Here is a 17,649-nt window from a genome sequence, read left to right on the forward strand (position 1 = left end):
TGTCAGACATGGTGACGGTGGATTTACACCTGGAAGAAAAGCAGGAAGGTTTCTTCATTTAAATGTATTATATATTATATATTGTAGGATGTTTTCCCCCCTTTCATCTGAAGGAGAATACCTGGGTAATACAAGGAAAGGGGGGGGGATACCTGGGTAATACAAGGAAAGGGGAGGGGGGGGGGATACCTGGGTAATACAAGGAAAGGGAAAGGGGGGGGGGGGGGATACCTAGTCAGTTGTACAACTGAATGTATTCAACTGAAATGGTGTCTTCCTCATTTAACCCAACCCCTCTGAATCAGAGAGGTGCGGGGAAGGGGGGGGGTATACCTAGTCAGTTGTCTTCCTCATTCAACCCCTCTGAATCAGAGAGGTGCGAGGAAGGGGGGGGGGGGCTGCCTTAACCGACACACTGCTGAGGTAAGTTATATCCTCTTCATTCACATCCTTCCAACATCTTTTGACATCATTTGTAGGTTAAAACTTCCCTAAGGTGCACTTAAAGGACAACTTAGTGTCATGTAGTACACACGACACGCTAACACATCTCCTCATCCCCCTTTCAGGTCTCTGAAGCCCTCGGCTGTACAGGACGTGGAAGAACTCTCATTTCTAATCCTTTCGGATATATATATAAAGTGTCCTAAGAGGGTTCTTTCACACCTAGTGGTCCAAGACAGCTGCAGATGTCCTTCAGGCTTAGTCCTTTAGGATCTTATTACCCCGACTCAGCTGAGACCTTCTCTGTCCACATAGCTCCCAAATCCACCCTCTCCTCTTCTCCATATCTGGGCATCGTGGTCATTCATCACAACAAAGAAGGAATAAGTGATGATGGTAAGGAGAGGTCTGAGGATCCTTCCTGATTGGTTGGGGGGTCGACAAGACCATTCGGTTGACCCTTTGTGGTTCGTTTGGTTAACTTGTGATATTAAAGACTGGTTGACGATGACGACGCGCCTCCACCAGACTAACACTAAAACGATATAAAAACATTTGGTTGAAAATCTATCCTATTTTGTGTGTGTGTGTGTGTGTGTGTGTGTCTGTGTGTGTGTGTGTGTGTGCCCATTTGAAGATTTCCTTGGGTTTGAGCCCCATGGACCTCCTGGTCGAGGTCGGCTGCGACAGAGCCTGGGCTCGACCCCAGAGTCTCTGGCGGCACAGCCTTAGACCACTACGCCACCTGGGAGGCCCCAAGGGATGTAACCTTTGACCCATAACCCTCAGTATAGAACACTCAGAGCAGCTGTATCTCCATAGCTGTTTGAACCTGATAGAAAACACTGTACTGCTCTATAGCAATGGTGACCTGTCTAAACGGACTATCGCCCCGTAGCACTCACATCTGGAATCATGAAATGCTTTGAAAAAGGCTTTTTGCATGGCTCACGTCAACATCATCATCCCAGACACCCTTGGACCCACTCCAATTCGCATACCGCCCCCCCCCCAAACAGATCCACAGACGACTCGATCTCTATTGCCCTCTACACTGCCTTCTTCCATCTGAACAAGAGGAACACGTATGTGAGAACGCTGTTCATTGACTGCAGATCAACGTTCAACACCGTAGTGTCCTCCAAGCTCATCACACTAAGCTAAGGACACACTTCTTGATGGACCTTCAGGTCCTCAAAATGTTCCACAGCTGCACCATTGAGAGGATCCTGACTAGCTGCATCACCGCCTGGTGTGGCAACTGATTGGCATACGACCAACCGTAAGGCGCTACAGAAGGAGGTACGTTCGGCCCAGTACATCACTGGGGTCGAGCATCCTGCCATCCAGGACCTTTATACCGGACGTCAGAGAATGGCCCTATACCAGAGAATGGCCCGTCAGAGAATGGCCCTATACCAGAGAATGGCCCGTCAGAGAATGGCCCTATACCAGAGAATGGCCCGTCAGAGAATGGCCCTATACCAGAGAATGGCCCGTCAGAGAATGTCCCTCAAAATTGTCAAAGACTGCGGCCACCCAGGTCATAGACTGTTCTCTCTGCCATAAGACCTAGTTAGTTAAATAGTCAACCAAACAGCTACCTGGACTGTCTGCATTGACCCTTTTGACTCATCAAATACGCCGCTGTTATTGTTTATTATCTATCCTGTTGCCTAGTTACTTTACCCCTACCTATACAGTATGCACACATCTACCTCCATGACCTCTTACCCCTGCACATTGACTTGGTACTGTTACCCGGTGTATATAGCCAAGTTATCGTTACTCATTTAGTATTTATTCTTTGTGTTATTATTTTTCTCTCTCTACGTTGTTGGGAAGGGCCCGCCAGTAAGCATTTCACTGTTAGTCTACACCTGTTGTTTCTCTCTCTACGTTGTTGGGAAGGGCCCGTCAGTAAGCATTTCACTGTTAGTCTACACCTGTTGTTTCTCTCTCTACGTTGTTGGGAAGGGTCCATCAGCATTTCACTGTTAGTCTACACCTGTTTTTATTTAATTTTTTATTTTACCTTTGTGCAAGTCAGTTAAGAACAAATTCTTATTTTCAATGACAGCCTAGGAACAGTGGCTGTTCAGGGGCAGAATGACAGATTTCAGCTTGGGGGTTTGAACTTGCAACCTTCCGGTTTCTAGTCCAACGCTCTTACCACTAGGCTACCCTGCCGCCCCTGTTGCTTCTCTCTCTACGTTGTTGGGAAGGGCCCGTCAGCATTTCACTGTTAGTCTACACCTGTTTATAAACCAAGTGACAAAAACATTTTCGATTTGATTTAGCATCCAGGGATTGTCCACCAAAGTGTTCAATTACACAAAACACATAAAACACCTTGAAAACAAGTATTGTATTGACCTATCTGTATCTAGAAAGCATTGACTCAATCTATTTTCTCTTTCGGTCAATTTAAACCATTTAAAGTTGTCTAATGAAAATTGTTGTCTTAAAAATGATATACTACCAAACTCCAAACAGAAGAAACTGAACTATTTCAGTGTTTCAGACTGTTTACAGTGCTGCACGTAAACTTAGAGAGTAAACTTAGAGATGTTTCAAATGTTTTGCAATTGTGAGACGTGTCCCACAGTCCAACATCCGGGCTCAGATGCCCCCAGCAGTCTGGCTGGAGCAGCTTAGATTACAACCAGCAGTTAGTACCAGCTCCATACGTTAGTAGGCTATAGATTCTCCTATGGTAAATCTACTGTGACATTGGGAGAGACCACTTCCTCTTCCTGGACTCGTAAATCACTGTCTCTTTATCCACCTCTGTCTGTCTCTCTGTATCAGTGGCACGTACCTGCCCAGGAATATTAACAAACCCTCTATAATAAACACAGGAATCAATCACTCTTAAACAATTGATTGTTGTGTTTCTCAAACCCTTTGTCTTTCTATCTATCTTTCTTTCTTACCTCAGAAAAGTTGAAAGAAGTGAGACTCCTTGGCGACGGATGGGGAGACTGGCTGTAACTCTTCTCATCAAATAAGTCCTTGTGTTATAGTGATATTTGATCTGGTCAAGCTGCTCATTGGCTGGGGTCTGACAGTGTGAGGTAGGGGAGTCGAGGGGGGGCCTGCGGCATCTTAACACCCTCAATAAGGAGATGGATGAAGGTGGGGAGTTGGGGGGGGGGGGTAAGGAGGGATAAGAGAAGGAGTGGGGTTCTGGTTGAAAAGAAGCAGCTGAGATGCTATATTTATATCTATATTTGTCGTGAGCAGCAGCAGAACTGATAGGGTGAGTAATGGGGATCCCAGTGGGCATAACCTGCTGGAGTCTGGAGGGTTATACATCAGCGGCTTGGAACGCGGACAATGTCCCCCTGTGTGTTCTACCAGCAGGAATACACAGTCAGTCAGTCAGTCAGTCAGTCTGTCAGTCATTCTGTCATTACTGAGTCCAGTCATGGGATAGGAGAGGAGAGGGCGGTGTACTTTACAGACTACAAACCAGTCAGTTATTATGTTACATCTTCTAGCATTTTGATCATTATTGGATATACTGTACCTGTAGTGTTCTGTGTACTTCATGTCTTCCAGACGTTATAATATCAGGTATTAGATATACTGTACCTGTAGTATTCTGTGTACTTCATGTCTTCCAGACGTTATAATATCAGGTATTAGATATACTGTATCTGTAGTGTTCTGTGTACTTCATGTCTTCCAGACGTTATAATATCAGGTATTATATATACTGTACCTGTAGTGTTCTGTGTACTTCATGTCTTCCAGACGCTATAATATCAGGTATTGGATATACTGTACCTGTAGTGTCCTGTGTACTTCATGTCTACCAGACGTTATAATATCAGGTATTATATATACTGTACCTGTAGTGTTCTGTGTACTTCATGTCTACCAGACGTTATAATATCAGGTATTAGATATACTGTACCTGTAGTGTTCTGTGTACTTCATGTCTACCAGACGTTATAATATCAGGTATTATATATACTGTACCTGTAGTGTCCTGTGTACTTCATGTCTACCAGACGTTATAATATCAGGTATTATATATACTGTACCTGTAGTGTTCTGTGTACTTCATGTCTTCCAGACGTTATAATATCAGGTATTAGATATACTGTATCTGTACTATTCTGTGTACTTCATGTCTTCCAGACGTTATAATATCAGGTATTAGATATACTGTACCTGTAGTGTCCTGTGTACTTCATGTCCTCCAGACGCTATAATTTCAGGTATTGGATGTTTTGGGAGGCATTGTGATGAAATGATGTGTGCTTTGACAAGTTTATTCATTTCTGTGTAACTTATCTTCTGACATATTTTGTATATTTATACTGTGTCTACATGCATGGTTAAAAAAATGGTGCATATATTTTCTTATTAATTTGTACCTGTATGTTGGTAACCCGATTTGCATATGTATACATATGCATGTTACATAATTTACATATTCATGTTCATGTGATGTGTTTTCATATTCTTTTGTATTTGTTTACCTGTTTACATGACAGGGCACCTGCATAGTACTCAACCATGCTGCTGCACCCTTTCACTAAGTTGATCACGGCCTCAGAGAGAAGAGGACACACCCACTGACATGCCGGCCTATCATATGAAACTCCCTCCTTCCTCTCTACACAACACCACACCCACTGACATGCCGGCCCATCATATGGAACTCCCTCCTTCCTCTCTACACAACACCACACCCACCGACATGCCGGCCCATCATATGGAGCTCCCTCCTTCCTCTCTACACAACACCACACCCACCGACATGCCGGCCTATCATATGGAGCTCCCTCCTTCCTATCTACTCAACACTTGGTATGGCTCCATGTTCAGGTGGCCCACTTGTTGGCTAGACCAGAGGTGGTCTCCATATTGGATGTGTGAGCAGGCTCCTGTCTGCCTCTAGGGGTTGTTGTGTAGGAGCAGCAGAACAGGAACAGGAGCAGGAACAGGAACAAGAACAGGAACAGGAACAGGAGCAGGAACAGAAGCAGCAGAACAGGAGCAGGAGAAGGAACAGGAGCAGCAGAGCAGGAGCAGGAGTAGGAGCAGGAACAGGAACAGGAGCAAGAACAGGAGCAAGAACAGGAGCAGGAAAAGGAGCAAAAACAGGAGCAGGAACAGGAACAGGAGCAGGAACAGGAACAGAAGCAGGAACAGGAGCAAGAACAGGAGCAGGAACAGGAGCAGGAACAGGAACAGGAGCAGGAGCAAGAACAGGAGCAGGAACAGGAGCAGGAACAGGAACAGGAGCAGGAGCAGGAAGAGAAGCAGCAGAACAGGAGCAGGAGAAGGAGCAGGAGCAGGAACAGGAACAGGAACAGGAGCAAGAACACGAGCAGGAACAGGAGCAAAAACAGGAGCAGGAACAGGAGCAGGAACAGGAACAGGAGCAAGAACAGGAGCAGGAACAGGAGCAAGAGCTGGAACAGGAACAGGAGGAGGAGCAGGAACAGGAACAGGAGCAGGAACAGGAGCAGCAGAACAGGAGCAGGAGAAGGAACAGGAGCAGCTGAGCAGGAGCAGGAGATGGAGCAGGAACAGGAACAGGAACAGGAGCAAGAACAGGAGCAGGAACAGGAGTAGGAACATGAACAGGAACAGGAACAGGAGCAGGAGCAGGAACAGGAACGGGAACAGGAACAGGAGCAAGACCAGCAGCAGGAACAGGAGCAAAAAAAGGAGCAGGGACAGGAACAGGAGCAGGAACAGGAACAGGAGCAGGAGCAGGAACAGGAACAGGAGCAGCAGAACAGGAGCAGGAGCAGGAACAGGAGCAGCTGAGCAGGAGCAGGAGAAGGAGAAGGAGCAGGAACAGGAACAGGAACAGGAGCAAGAACAGGAGCAGGACCAGGAACAGGAACAGGAACCGGAGCAGGAACAGGAGCAGGAACAGGAGCAGGAGCTGGAGCAGGAGCAAGAACAGGAACAGGAACAGGAGCAAGAACAGGAACAGGAACAGGAGATAGAACAGGAGCAGGAACAAGAACAAGAACATGAGCAGGAACAGGAACAGGAGCAGGAGTAGGAACATGAACAGGAACAGGAACAGGAGCAGGAGCAGGAACAGGAACGGGAACAGGAACAGGAGCAAGACCAGGAGCAGGAACAGGAGCAAAAAAAGGAGCAGGAACAGGAACAGGAGCAGGAACAGGAACAAAAGCAGGAGCAGGAACAGGAACAGGAGCAGCAGAACAGGAGCAGGAGCAGGAACAGGAGCAGCTGAGCAGGAGCAGGAGAAGGAGAAGGAGCAGGAACAGGAACAGGAGCAAGAACAGGAGCAGGAGCAGGAACAGGTACATGAGCAGGAATTGGAGCAGGAGCTGGAGCAGGAGCATGAACAGGAACAGGAACAGGAGCAAGAACAGGTGCAGGAACAAGAACAACAACAGGAGCAGGAACAGGAACAGGAACAGGAGCAGGAGCAAGAACAGGAGCAGGAACAGGAGCAGGAACAGGAACAGGAATAGGAGCAGGAACAGGAACAGGAGCAGGAGCAAGAACAGGAGCAGGAGCATGAACAGGAACAGGAACAGGAGCAAGAACAGAAGCAGGAACAGGAGCAAAAACAGGAGCAGGAACAGGAGCTGGAACAGGAACAGGAGCAGGAGCAGGAACAGGAACAGGAATAGGAGCAGGAACAGGAACAGGAGCAGGAGCAAGAACAGGAGCAGGAGCATGAACAGGAACAGGAACAGGAGGAAGAACAGAAGCAGGAACAGGAGCAAAATAGGAGCAGGAACAGGAGCTGGAACAGGAACAGGAGCAGGAGCAAGAACAGGAACAGGAACAGGAACATGAAAAGGAGCAGGAGCAGGAACAGGAACAGGAGCAGGAACAGGAGCAGCAGAACAGGAGCAGGAGAAGGAACAGGAGCAGCTGAGCTAGAGCAGGAGATGGAGCAGGAACATGAACAGGAACAGGAGCAAGAACAGGATTAGGAACAGGAGCAGGAACATGAACAGGAACAGGAGCAGGAGCAAGAGCAGGAACAGGAGCGGGAACAGGAACAGGAGCAAAAACAGGAGCAGGAACAGGAACAGGAGCAGGAGCAAGAACAGGAACAGGAACAGGAGCAGGAGCAGGAGCAGGAGCAGGAACAGGAGCAGGAGCAGGAGCAGGAGCAGGAGCAGGAGCAGGAGCAGGAGCAGGAGCAGGAGCAGGAGCAGGAGCAGGAACAGGAACAGGAGCAGGAGCAGGGACAGGAACAGGAGCAGGAACAGGAACAGGAGCAGGAACAGGAACAGGAACAGGAAAAGGATCAGGAGCAGGAGCAGGAACAGGAACAGGAGCAGGAACAGGAGCAGGAACAGAAGCAGGAACAGGAGTAGGAACATGAACAGGAGCAGGAACAGGAACATTAACAGGAACAGTCCAGATCAGGTCATACTCAGAGTAGATCAGCAGGTTCTTTCTGCAGGGCGTGGCCTGGTAATATATCTCAGGTGGTTGTGGAAACCCCCTGCCTCCCTGGGTACAGATAGCTCTGTGGTTGTGGAAACACCCTGCCTCCCTGGGTACAGATAGCTCTGTGGTTGTGGAAACACCCTGCCTTCCTGGGTACAGATAGCTCTGTGGTTGTGGAAACACCCTGACTTCCTGGGTACAGACAGCTCTGTGGTTGTGGAAACACCCTGCCTTCCTGGGTACAGATAGCTATGTGGTTGTGGAAACACCCTGCCTCCCTGGGTACAGATAGCTCTGTGGTTGTGGAAACCCCCTGCCTCCCTGGGTACAGATAGCTCTGTGGTTGTGGAAACACCCTGTCTTCCTGGGTACAGATAGCTCTGTGGTTGTGGAAACACCCTGCCTTCCTGGGTACAGATAGCTCTGTGGTTGTGGAAACACCCTGCCTTCCTGGGTACAGATAGCTCTGTGGTTGTGGAAACACCCTGCCTCCCTACAGGTAGCTCTGTAGCTGTCATGGTCCTGCCTCGGTACAGGTAGCTCTGTAGCTGTCATGGTCCTGCTTCGGTACAGGTAGCTCTGTAGCTGTCATGGTCCTGCCACGGTACAGGTAGCTCTGTAGCTGTCATGGTCCTGCTTCGGTACGGTTAGCTCTGTAGCTGTCATGGTCCTGCCTCGGTACAGGTAGCTCTGTAGCTGTCATGGTCCTGCCTCGGTACAGGTAGCTCTGTAGCTGTCATGGTCCTGCCTCGGTACAGGTAGCTCTGTAGCTGTCATGGTCCTGCCTCGGTACAGGTAGCTCTGTAGCTGTCATGGTCCTGCCTCGGTACAGGTAGCTCTGTAGCTGTCATGGTCCTGCCTCGGTACAAGTAGCTCTGTAGCAGTCATGGTCCTGCCTCGGTACAGGTAGCTCTGTAGCTGTCATGGTCCTGCCTCGGTACAGGTAGCTCTGTAGCTGTCATGGTCCTGCCTCGGTACAGGTAGCTCTGTAGCTGTCATTGTCCTGCCTCGGTACAGGTAGCTCTGTAGCTGTCATGGTCCTGCCTCGGTACAAGTAGCTCTGTAGCAGTCATGGTCCTGCCTCGGTACAGGTAGCTCTGTAGCTGTCATGGTCCTGCCGCGGTACAAGTAGCTCTGTAGCTGTCATGGTCCTGCCTCGGTACAGGTAGCTCTGTAGCTGTCATGGTCCTGCCTCGGTACAGGTAGCTCTGTAGCTGTCATGGTCCTGCCTCGGTACAGGTAGCTCTGTAGCTGTCATGGTCCTGCCTTGGTACAGGTAGCTCTGTAGCTGTCATGGTCCTGCCTCGGTACAGGTAGCTCTGTAGCTGTCATGGTCCTGCCTCGGTACAGGTAGCTCTGTAGCTGTCATGGTCCTGCCTCGGTACAGGTAGCTCTGTAGCTGTCATGGTCCTGCCTCAGTACAGGTAGCTCTGTAGCTGTCATGGTCCTGCCTCGGTACAGGTAGCTCTGTAGCTGTCATGGTCCTGCCTTGGTACAGGTAGCTCTGTAGCTGTCATGGTCCTGCCTCGGTACAGGTAGCTCTGTAGCTGTCATGGTCCTGCCTCGGGAACAGGTAGCTCTGTAGCTGTCATGGTCCTGCCTCGGTACAGGTAGCTCTGTAGCTGTCATGGTCCTGCCTCGGTACAGGTAGCTCTGTAGCTGTCATGGTCCTGCCTCGGTACAGGTAGCTCTGTAGCTGTCATGGTCCTGCCTCGGTACAGGTAGCTCTGTAGCTGTCATGGTCCTGCCTCGGTACAGGTAGCTCTGTAGCTGTCATGGTCCTGCCTCGGTACAGGTAGCTCTGTAGCTGTCATGGTCCTGCCTCGGGAACAGGTAGCTCTGTAGCTGTCATGGTCCTGCCTCGGTACAGGTACCTCTGTAGCTGTCATGGTCCTGCCTCGGTACAGGTAGCTCTGTAGCTGTCATGGTCCTGCCTCGGTACAGGTAGCTCTGTAGCTGTCATGGTCCTGCCTCGGTACAGGTAGCTCTGTAGCTGTCATGGTCCTGCCTCGGTACAGGTAGCTCTGTAGCTGTCATGGTCCTGCCTCGGTACAGGTAGCTCTGTAGCTGTCATGGTCCTGCCTCGGTACAGGTAGCTCTGTAGCTGTCATGGTCCTGCCTCGGTACAGGTAGCTCTGTAGCTGTCATGGTCCTGCCTCGGTACAGGTAGCTCTGTAGCTGTCATGGTCCTGCCTCGGTACAGGTAGCTCTGTAGCTGTCATGGTCCTGCCTCGGTGCTGCGCTGGCTGCAGTTCTGCTGTCACAGTGGAACAGGTACTGGGTGCATCAGGGTTTTATTTTTGGAGTGGTTGCCGACGGGAGATCGTTGCCCCGCTATGGTAGACAGGGTTCAGCTCACTCAGTCCAAGATGACCCTGCCTCTGTGAGGTTACACGCCAGTCTGGGATTATAGCAGCCGAGGCCAGCCAGAGAGTTTGCCCCTAACTAGGAATCCCTAAGGTAAACACAATGTAATTCAGTGTCTGTCCGTGTGATTGGCTAGATCATGTTACTGTCCTGTTATGTGTTGATTTGCATGGACGGGGGAGTAGGCCAACTACATCTGTTGGGGATTTGCTCCCCGGAAATGCATTTGAACCTCTCAAAACGCCATGAATATGATCAATTAAACAAAAACAAGTTAGTATGTGTAGACCTACACTTAAACATGTTGCACGTTTTGCATCAGTAATGAACAGATGAATGATATCTGCCTAGCAACACAATCTCTGTTATATCACTGGACTGGAAAATTTACTTCTGAAGAAATAAAGACAGATTCTAATACGTTGTACGTTGTAATATTTGGATGTGTTTTCTGTGTACAGTGTCAGTATGTGTCTGTAAAAGTGAATTATTCTCTGTTTGACAGTGTAACAAGCCAAAAATAATAAACTGCTACGTTAATAAACTGGCGGCAAATTTGACTAAAATTAATTGTGTCGACAAAAAAACGTGTGATTATGGACATAGTTTTCCGATCGTCATTTGGCATCGTTTATGTCTGTTTTTACTTGTGGCTGATTCATTTTCACTGTTCTAAAGTAAAGGAGTTTAACTTGAGGTCAGAGGACAGTGCGAAGTTAATCTTACACTTTCCTCTCTGGAGCCTGTGAGTCGGCGGCTTCCCAGTCGAACCCCCCAGGCTTTAATTAAAAAGGGTGACCTCTTCTCATGTATCGAGCACTGGGTTTAAGGTCTGGGGCTGTAGGAGCTGTAGGAGCTGTAGTGGGTATAGGAGCTGTAGGGGCTGTAGGGGGTGTAGGAGCTGTAGAGGCTGTAGGAGCTGTAGGGGCTGTAGTAGTTCAATGGGTTACATTTGGTAGAAACAGTCCAATTGACATTCTGAGAACATTAACAACAAATGTACAGTTAGACATTTTCCAGAGAACCTTTGTTGAACCACATTTTTTTTGTTTTGTTATTTTAAACCTAATATAAAGTCAGGAAAATCATCTCCACAGATTAGAAGGTATTCCACCCCAAAGTATCAAAACCGGTAGGGTCTGTGGTCCCGTTTGGTAGATCATGTTGTCTTGGGGAGCATCACAATTCTATACTCCTCACGTCCTCTCTCCTCACCTCCTCTCTCCTCACCACACTCTCTCCTCACCTCTTTCTCAAAACCCATTGGAGAAGGTTGGAGGGGAGGAATCCAATGGCTTTTGAGAACTAGACGAGGAGAGAGGACGTGAGGAGTAGACAATTGAGTATGCAATTGAGGTCTTCCCATGTGGTGGCCTGGCTGTGGCCTACAGAAGCTGTGGCCTACAGAAGTTGTGGCCTAGTAATGGCCGCGTTCCAGGTCAGCTTTATTGCAGTCGTGCTACGCATCTCAGAAGACTGACAAATCCTATTCATTTGGTTCCTGGGACATTTAACACACATCTCCTGACGTTGTGAGATCTTATCATCTGTACAGTGTGACTGAATAAAAGACGACCTGAAACGTACCCATTGGTTCACAGAGCACAGTGGGATTGATTCACTGCCTGTAGGACAGATAACTGCAGAGAGCAGGTGTCTGGTGTCTCACGATACCTTCCCCCCTCTCTTACCTCAGACTAAAATTAGGCCCTGGACCTTTTCCCAGTGTCCCAAGAGGCAGCCAGACCTATATTAGAGTGTTAGGGTGTTTAGGAAACAAAACCTTTCCTTTTCCGCTGTAACAAGCATAACGTGCTACTGTATCTTACGGAACATGTCTGTTGTAAATGGAGGACAGGCTTTATTTTAGAATAGAAATATACAAACTATTTATTTTATGAGCTTGGACTTTTTCTTCCCCCCATTAACAATATTTGCCCGTAGTTATTTTTAAAGTTCTTCAAGCTCTGTCAAGTTGATGGTTAGTCATTGCCATTTTCAAGTCTTACCATAGATTTTCAAGCCGATTTGAGTCAAAACTGTAACCAGGCTACTCAGGACATTCAATGTCATCTTGGTAAGCAATTTCAAGTGTAGATTTGGCCTTGTATTTTAGGTTATTGTCCTGCTGAAAGATTAATTAATTCCTCAGTGTCTGTTGGAAAGCAGACTAAACCAGGTTTTCCTCTGGGATATTAGCTGTGCTTAGCTCTATTCTGTTTATTTTTATCCTAAGACACTCCTTAGTCCTTAACAAAGTCCTTGCTCATAACAAGCATACCCATAACCTGATGCAACCACCACCATGCTTGAGAATATGAAGAGTGGTACTCAGTGATGTGGTGTGTTGGATTTTCCCCAAACATAATGCTTTGTATTTAGGAGTTTTTTGCAGTATTATTTAAGTGCCTTGTTGTAAACAGGATGCAAGTTTTGGAATATTTGTATTCTGTACAAGCTTCCTTTTTTTCACTCTGTCATTTAGGTTAGTATTGTGGAGTAACTACAATGTTGTTGATCCATCCTCAGTTTTCTCATATCACAACCATTAAATTCTAACTGTTTTAAAGTCACCATTGGCCTCATGCTGAAATGCCTGAGCAGTTTCCTTCCTCTCCGGCAACTGAGTTAGGAAAGATGCCTGTATCTTTGTAGTGACTGGGTGTATTGATGCACCATCCGAAGCCTAATTGATCATTTACCAAGCTGAAAGTGTTGGTGCCCTTTGCGAGGCATTGAAAACTTCCCTTGTCTTTGCGGTTGAGTCTGTGTCAAATTCACTACTCAATTGAGGGAACTTAAAAATGATTGTATGTCTGGGGTACAGATATGGGGTAGTCATTAATAAAGAATGTTAACCACTGTTACTGAACACGGAATGAGTCCATGCAATTTATTAGACATTTTATGAACCACATTTATCCTTCTGAACTTATTTAGGCTTTCCATAACGAAAGGGTTGAATACTTATTGACTAAAGACATTTCAGCTTTTCATTTTTAATTCATTTAAAAAATGTTCAACAAACAATATTCCACTTTCACACTATGGCATATCGTGGTAGATCAGTGACACACTGATCTCAATTGAATCCATTTTAAATTCAGACACAAGCACAACATAGTCTGGGTAGTTCCGTATTGTTTCAGTTTCCCAATGATGGAGACCACTGTGCTCTTGGAAACTGTCAACACTGTAGAAATAGTTGAATACCCTTCCCCAGATATATACCTCATCACAGTTCTCTCTCAGAGATCTACTGGCAGTTTATTGGACTCCATGTTACAGTTTCTGATCTGACAACAGTGGGACCTTGTATAGACAGGTGTGTTCCTTTCTAAATCATGTCCAATTTAATTTAACCTGAGCTCAATTTGGCGTGTCATAACAAAGAGATGTGAATACTTATGTAAATGAGATATTTCTGTATTTCATTTTCAATATATATATATTTTTTTAAACAACCATGTTTTCAATTTGTCATTATGGGATATTGTGTGTAGATGGGTGAGAGAAAAATAAATGTAATCCATTTTGAATTCAGGCTTTAACAGAAACAAAATGTGAAATAAGTCAAGGGGTATGAATACTTTCTGAAGGCACTGTATGTAGTACAGTTTTATCTAAAAAGGATACTTCAACATATTATAATCTGAAATTCACTGAGTAGGATGGTCCTCCCCTAAGGATCCCCCACTGCAGGACACAGGTTGCACAGACCGTTGACAGGGCAAGTGATCTAAGTGGATTCAACCACAAAAAAAATGACTAAGCAAGCTAGAACAACAAATGAAAGGGAGTCATAAAAAACGACCTCTTTGCTACAACCCCTCCTGGGTTGGGTAAGTTATGTCACCTGATCATCTGTAATGTAGGCTATATGAATCAGCTAGTTAGATATACCATCTGATCATCTCTAATGTAGGCTATATAATTCAGCTAGTTAGTTGTCACCTGATCATCTGTAATGTAGCCTAGATGAATCAGCTAGTTAGTTATTTCATCTGATCATCTGTAATGTAGCCTAGATGAATCAGCTAGTTAGTTATACCATCTGATCATCTCTTATGTAGCCTAGATGAATCAGCTAGTTAGTTATGTCACCTGATCATCTCTTATGTAGCCTAGATGAATCAGCTAGTTAGTTATGTCACCTGATCATCTCTAATGTAGGCTAAATGAATCAGCGAGTTAGATATATCATCGGATCATCTCCAATGTAGTCTAGATGAATCAGCTAGTTAGATATATAATCTGATCATCTCTAATGTAGTCTAGATGAATCAGCTAGTTAGATATATAATCTGATCATCTCTAATGTAGTCTAGATGAATCAGCTAGTTAGATATATAATCTGATCATCTCTAATGTAGTCTAGATGAATCAGCTAGTTAGATATATAATCTGATCATCTCTAATGTAGTCTAGATGAATCAGCTAGTTAGATATATAATCTGATCATCTCTAATGTAGTCTAGATGAATCAGCTAGTTAGATATATAATCTGATCATCTCTAATGTAGTCTAGATGAATCAGCTAGTTAGATATATAATCTGATCATCTCTAATGTAGTCTAGATGAATCAGCTAGTTAGATATATAATCTGACCATCTCTAATGTAGTCTAGATGAATCAGCTAGTTAGATATATAATCTGATCATCTCTAATGTAGTCTAGATGAATCAGCTAGTTAGATATATAATCTGATCATTTCTAATGTAGTCTAGATGAATCAGCTAGTTAGATATATAATCTGATCACCTCTAATGTAGTCTAGATGAATCAGCTAGTTAGATATATAATCTGATCACCTCTAATGTAGTCTAGATGAATCAGCTAGTTACAAGAGAGAAAAGAGTTTAAAAAAAACAGCAGTAATCAACAATATCATACAAATTGGTTCACAGATGAAAGCAGGTTCACACTGAGCACATGTGACAGACGTGACAGAGTCTGGAGACGCCGTGGAGAACGTTCTGCTGCCTGCAACATCCTCCAGCATGACCGGTTTGGCGGTGGGTCAGTCATGGTGTGGGGTGGCATTTCTTTGGGGGGCCGCACAGCCCTCCATGTGCTCGCCAGAGGTAGCCTGACTGCCATTTGGTACCGAGATGAGATCCTCAGACCCCTTGTGAGACCATATGCTGGTGTGGTTGGCCCTGGGTTCCTCCTAATGCAAGACAATGCTAGACCTCATGTGGCTGGAGTGTGTCAGCAGTTCCTGCAAGAGGAAGGCATTGATGCTATGGACTGGCCCGCCCGTTCCCCAGATCTGAATCCAATTGAGCACATCTGGGACATCATGTCTCTCTCCATCCACCAATGCCACGTTGCACCACAGACTGTCCAGGAGTTGGCGGATGCTTTAGTCCAGGTCTGGGAGGAGATCCCTCCGGAGACCATCCGCCACCTCATCAGGAGCATGCCCAGGCGTTGTAGGGAGGTCATACAGGCATGTGGAGGCCACACACACTACTGAGCCTCATTTTGACTTGTTTTAAGGACATTACATCAAAGTTGGATCAGCCTGTAGTGTGGTTTTCCACTTTAATTTTGAGTGTGACTCCAAATCCAGACCTTCATGGGTTGATAAATTTGATTTCCATTGGTAATTTTTTTGTGTGATTTTTGTTGTCAGCACATTCAACTATGTAAAGAAAAAAGTATTTAATAAGAATATTTCATTCATTCAGATCTAGGATGTGTTATTTTAGTGTTCCCTTTATTTTTTTGAGCAGTGTATAAACTTTATATGGAGACATGTTTATACTTGCCTCACATATTACGATCCTTATAAAGTAGACACCAAAGGGACTTCTATTGTCTATTTCAACTATTGAGGTTTTATAAAGTTACCCAGCAGCCCCAGGATACCGAAGCCCTTTAAGAACGTATTTTTAACGAGCCGGTTGTCATGGGATGCCAAATCTATCTAAAGCAGTTTTCATAGAGCCATTAGCAGTGGTTAAATAAAGAGCAGGACAGCTGTGAGGGCTGGCCCACATTACTGAAACAACATGCGCGGACCACAAGATCAGTACACCATGACCTCACCCACTAATGGAATCAATATAGAGATTGATAGAACAACATAGAGATTGATAGAACAACATATAGATTGATAGAACAACATAGAGATTGATAGAACAACATAGAGATTGATAGAACAACATAGAGATATTGATAGAACAACATAGAGATTGATAGAACAACATAGAGATATTGATAGAACAACATAGAGATTGATAGAACCACATAGAGATTGATAGAACAACATAGAGATTGATAGATCAACATAGAGATTGATAGAACAACATAGAGATTGATAGAACAACATAGAGATTGATAGAACAACATAGAGATTGATAGAACAACATAGAGATTGATAGAACAACATAGAGATTGATAGAACCACAGAAATAGGACTTGACTGTTTAAATACTGTTAATACGTCACATCACACAATGGCACATTTACCTCATTCATTTACTTTATTTATTTTTTTTTAAATTAAAGTTAAAACAAATAGTAAATGAAAACACATTATTCACTAAAATACATCATGGATAAGATTGTCCAAAATAAACGAGTACAAACATGAATATTTTTGCATAATTTTATATTTTTGACCGTTTGTGAATAATTTTATATTTTTGACCGTTTGTGAATAATTTTATATTTTTGACCGTTTGTGAATAATTTTATATTTTTGACCGTTTGTGAATAATTTTATACCGGGTTGGCAGTGTGTTGCTATAGAGAAAATCAACTTGTACACATAACAGACTGCATATGCTTCAGACACGTTGATCTAAACATAGTTTTTGAGAGGAATATGTCAGCTAAATGAAATGAATGATAAATATGATGTGAAGTGATCGTCGAAATAATCACAGTCCAACGTCTGGTCTTCACAGTTCCTCAAGGCATTGTCCAGCTGAAAAACAAACCAGAAAGAGAAGAGGGATGTCAATGATTCATTTCTATTCATTACAGTAACACACTAGTATGTGGCCTCTTCTGTTGGTTTCAAATGTTGTCCGTTTGTAATGAATCTTTCTCTTAATAGAAGCTCACAAAAAAATTAAAGACATGGATTTTCTTTCTTTTTTTAACAAGTTAAAAACAATCTTTTTATTCAATGACGGCCTAGGAACAGTGGGTTAACTGCCTGTTCAGGGGCAGAACGACAGATTTGTACCTTGTCAGCTCGGGGGTTTGAACTTGCAACCTTCCGGTTACTAGTCCAACGCTCTAACCACTAGGCTACCCTGCCACCCCGGTTAAAGTTTTGGTAGATTTATGTCAAATAAATATATCATTTTGTCATTGAATTCTTTCTGCTTGATGTTTTGTCTTTGTTTTTTGTCTTTTCAGGGGGTTGAAATGAAACGCTGATGGCAGTCAGTTACAGCAATGGA

The 17,649-nt window shown here is 44.9% G+C and overlaps 1 protein-coding gene and 1 pseudogene across 4 annotated transcripts in view; one reads left to right on the forward strand and one right to left on the reverse strand.

Moving 5' to 3' along the window:
* The first annotated feature begins 6,043 nt into the window (after positions 1 to 6,043).
* LOC139384625 (splicing regulatory glutamine/lysine-rich protein 1 pseudogene) lies at positions 6,044 to 10,707 on the forward strand (annotated as a pseudogene).
* A 6,220-nt stretch (positions 10,708 to 16,927) lies between these two features.
* Positions 16,928 to 17,649, reverse strand: part of LOC139384467 (non-muscle caldesmon-like) — a 79,946-nt gene continuing 79,224 nt past the window's right edge. For 3 of the 4 annotated variants that reach the window (XM_071129244.1, XM_071129245.1, XM_071129243.1), the window contains one exon: positions 16,947 to 17,165. In XM_071129244.1, coding sequence (XP_070985345.1) covers positions 17,140 to 17,165 — 26 coding nt within the window. In that variant the 3' untranslated portion in view covers positions 16,947 to 17,139. Of the gene's footprint in view, positions 17,166 to 17,649 lie in introns of all 4 variants that reach the window. The other variant, XM_071129246.1, reaches the window with a different exon arrangement.

Source organism: Oncorhynchus clarkii, chromosome 26 (assembly GCF_045791955.1).
Source record: "Oncorhynchus clarkii lewisi isolate Uvic-CL-2024 chromosome 26, UVic_Ocla_1.0, whole genome shotgun sequence".
In the NCBI taxonomy this organism is placed as follows: Eukaryota; Metazoa; Chordata; class Actinopteri; order Salmoniformes; family Salmonidae; genus Oncorhynchus; species Oncorhynchus clarkii.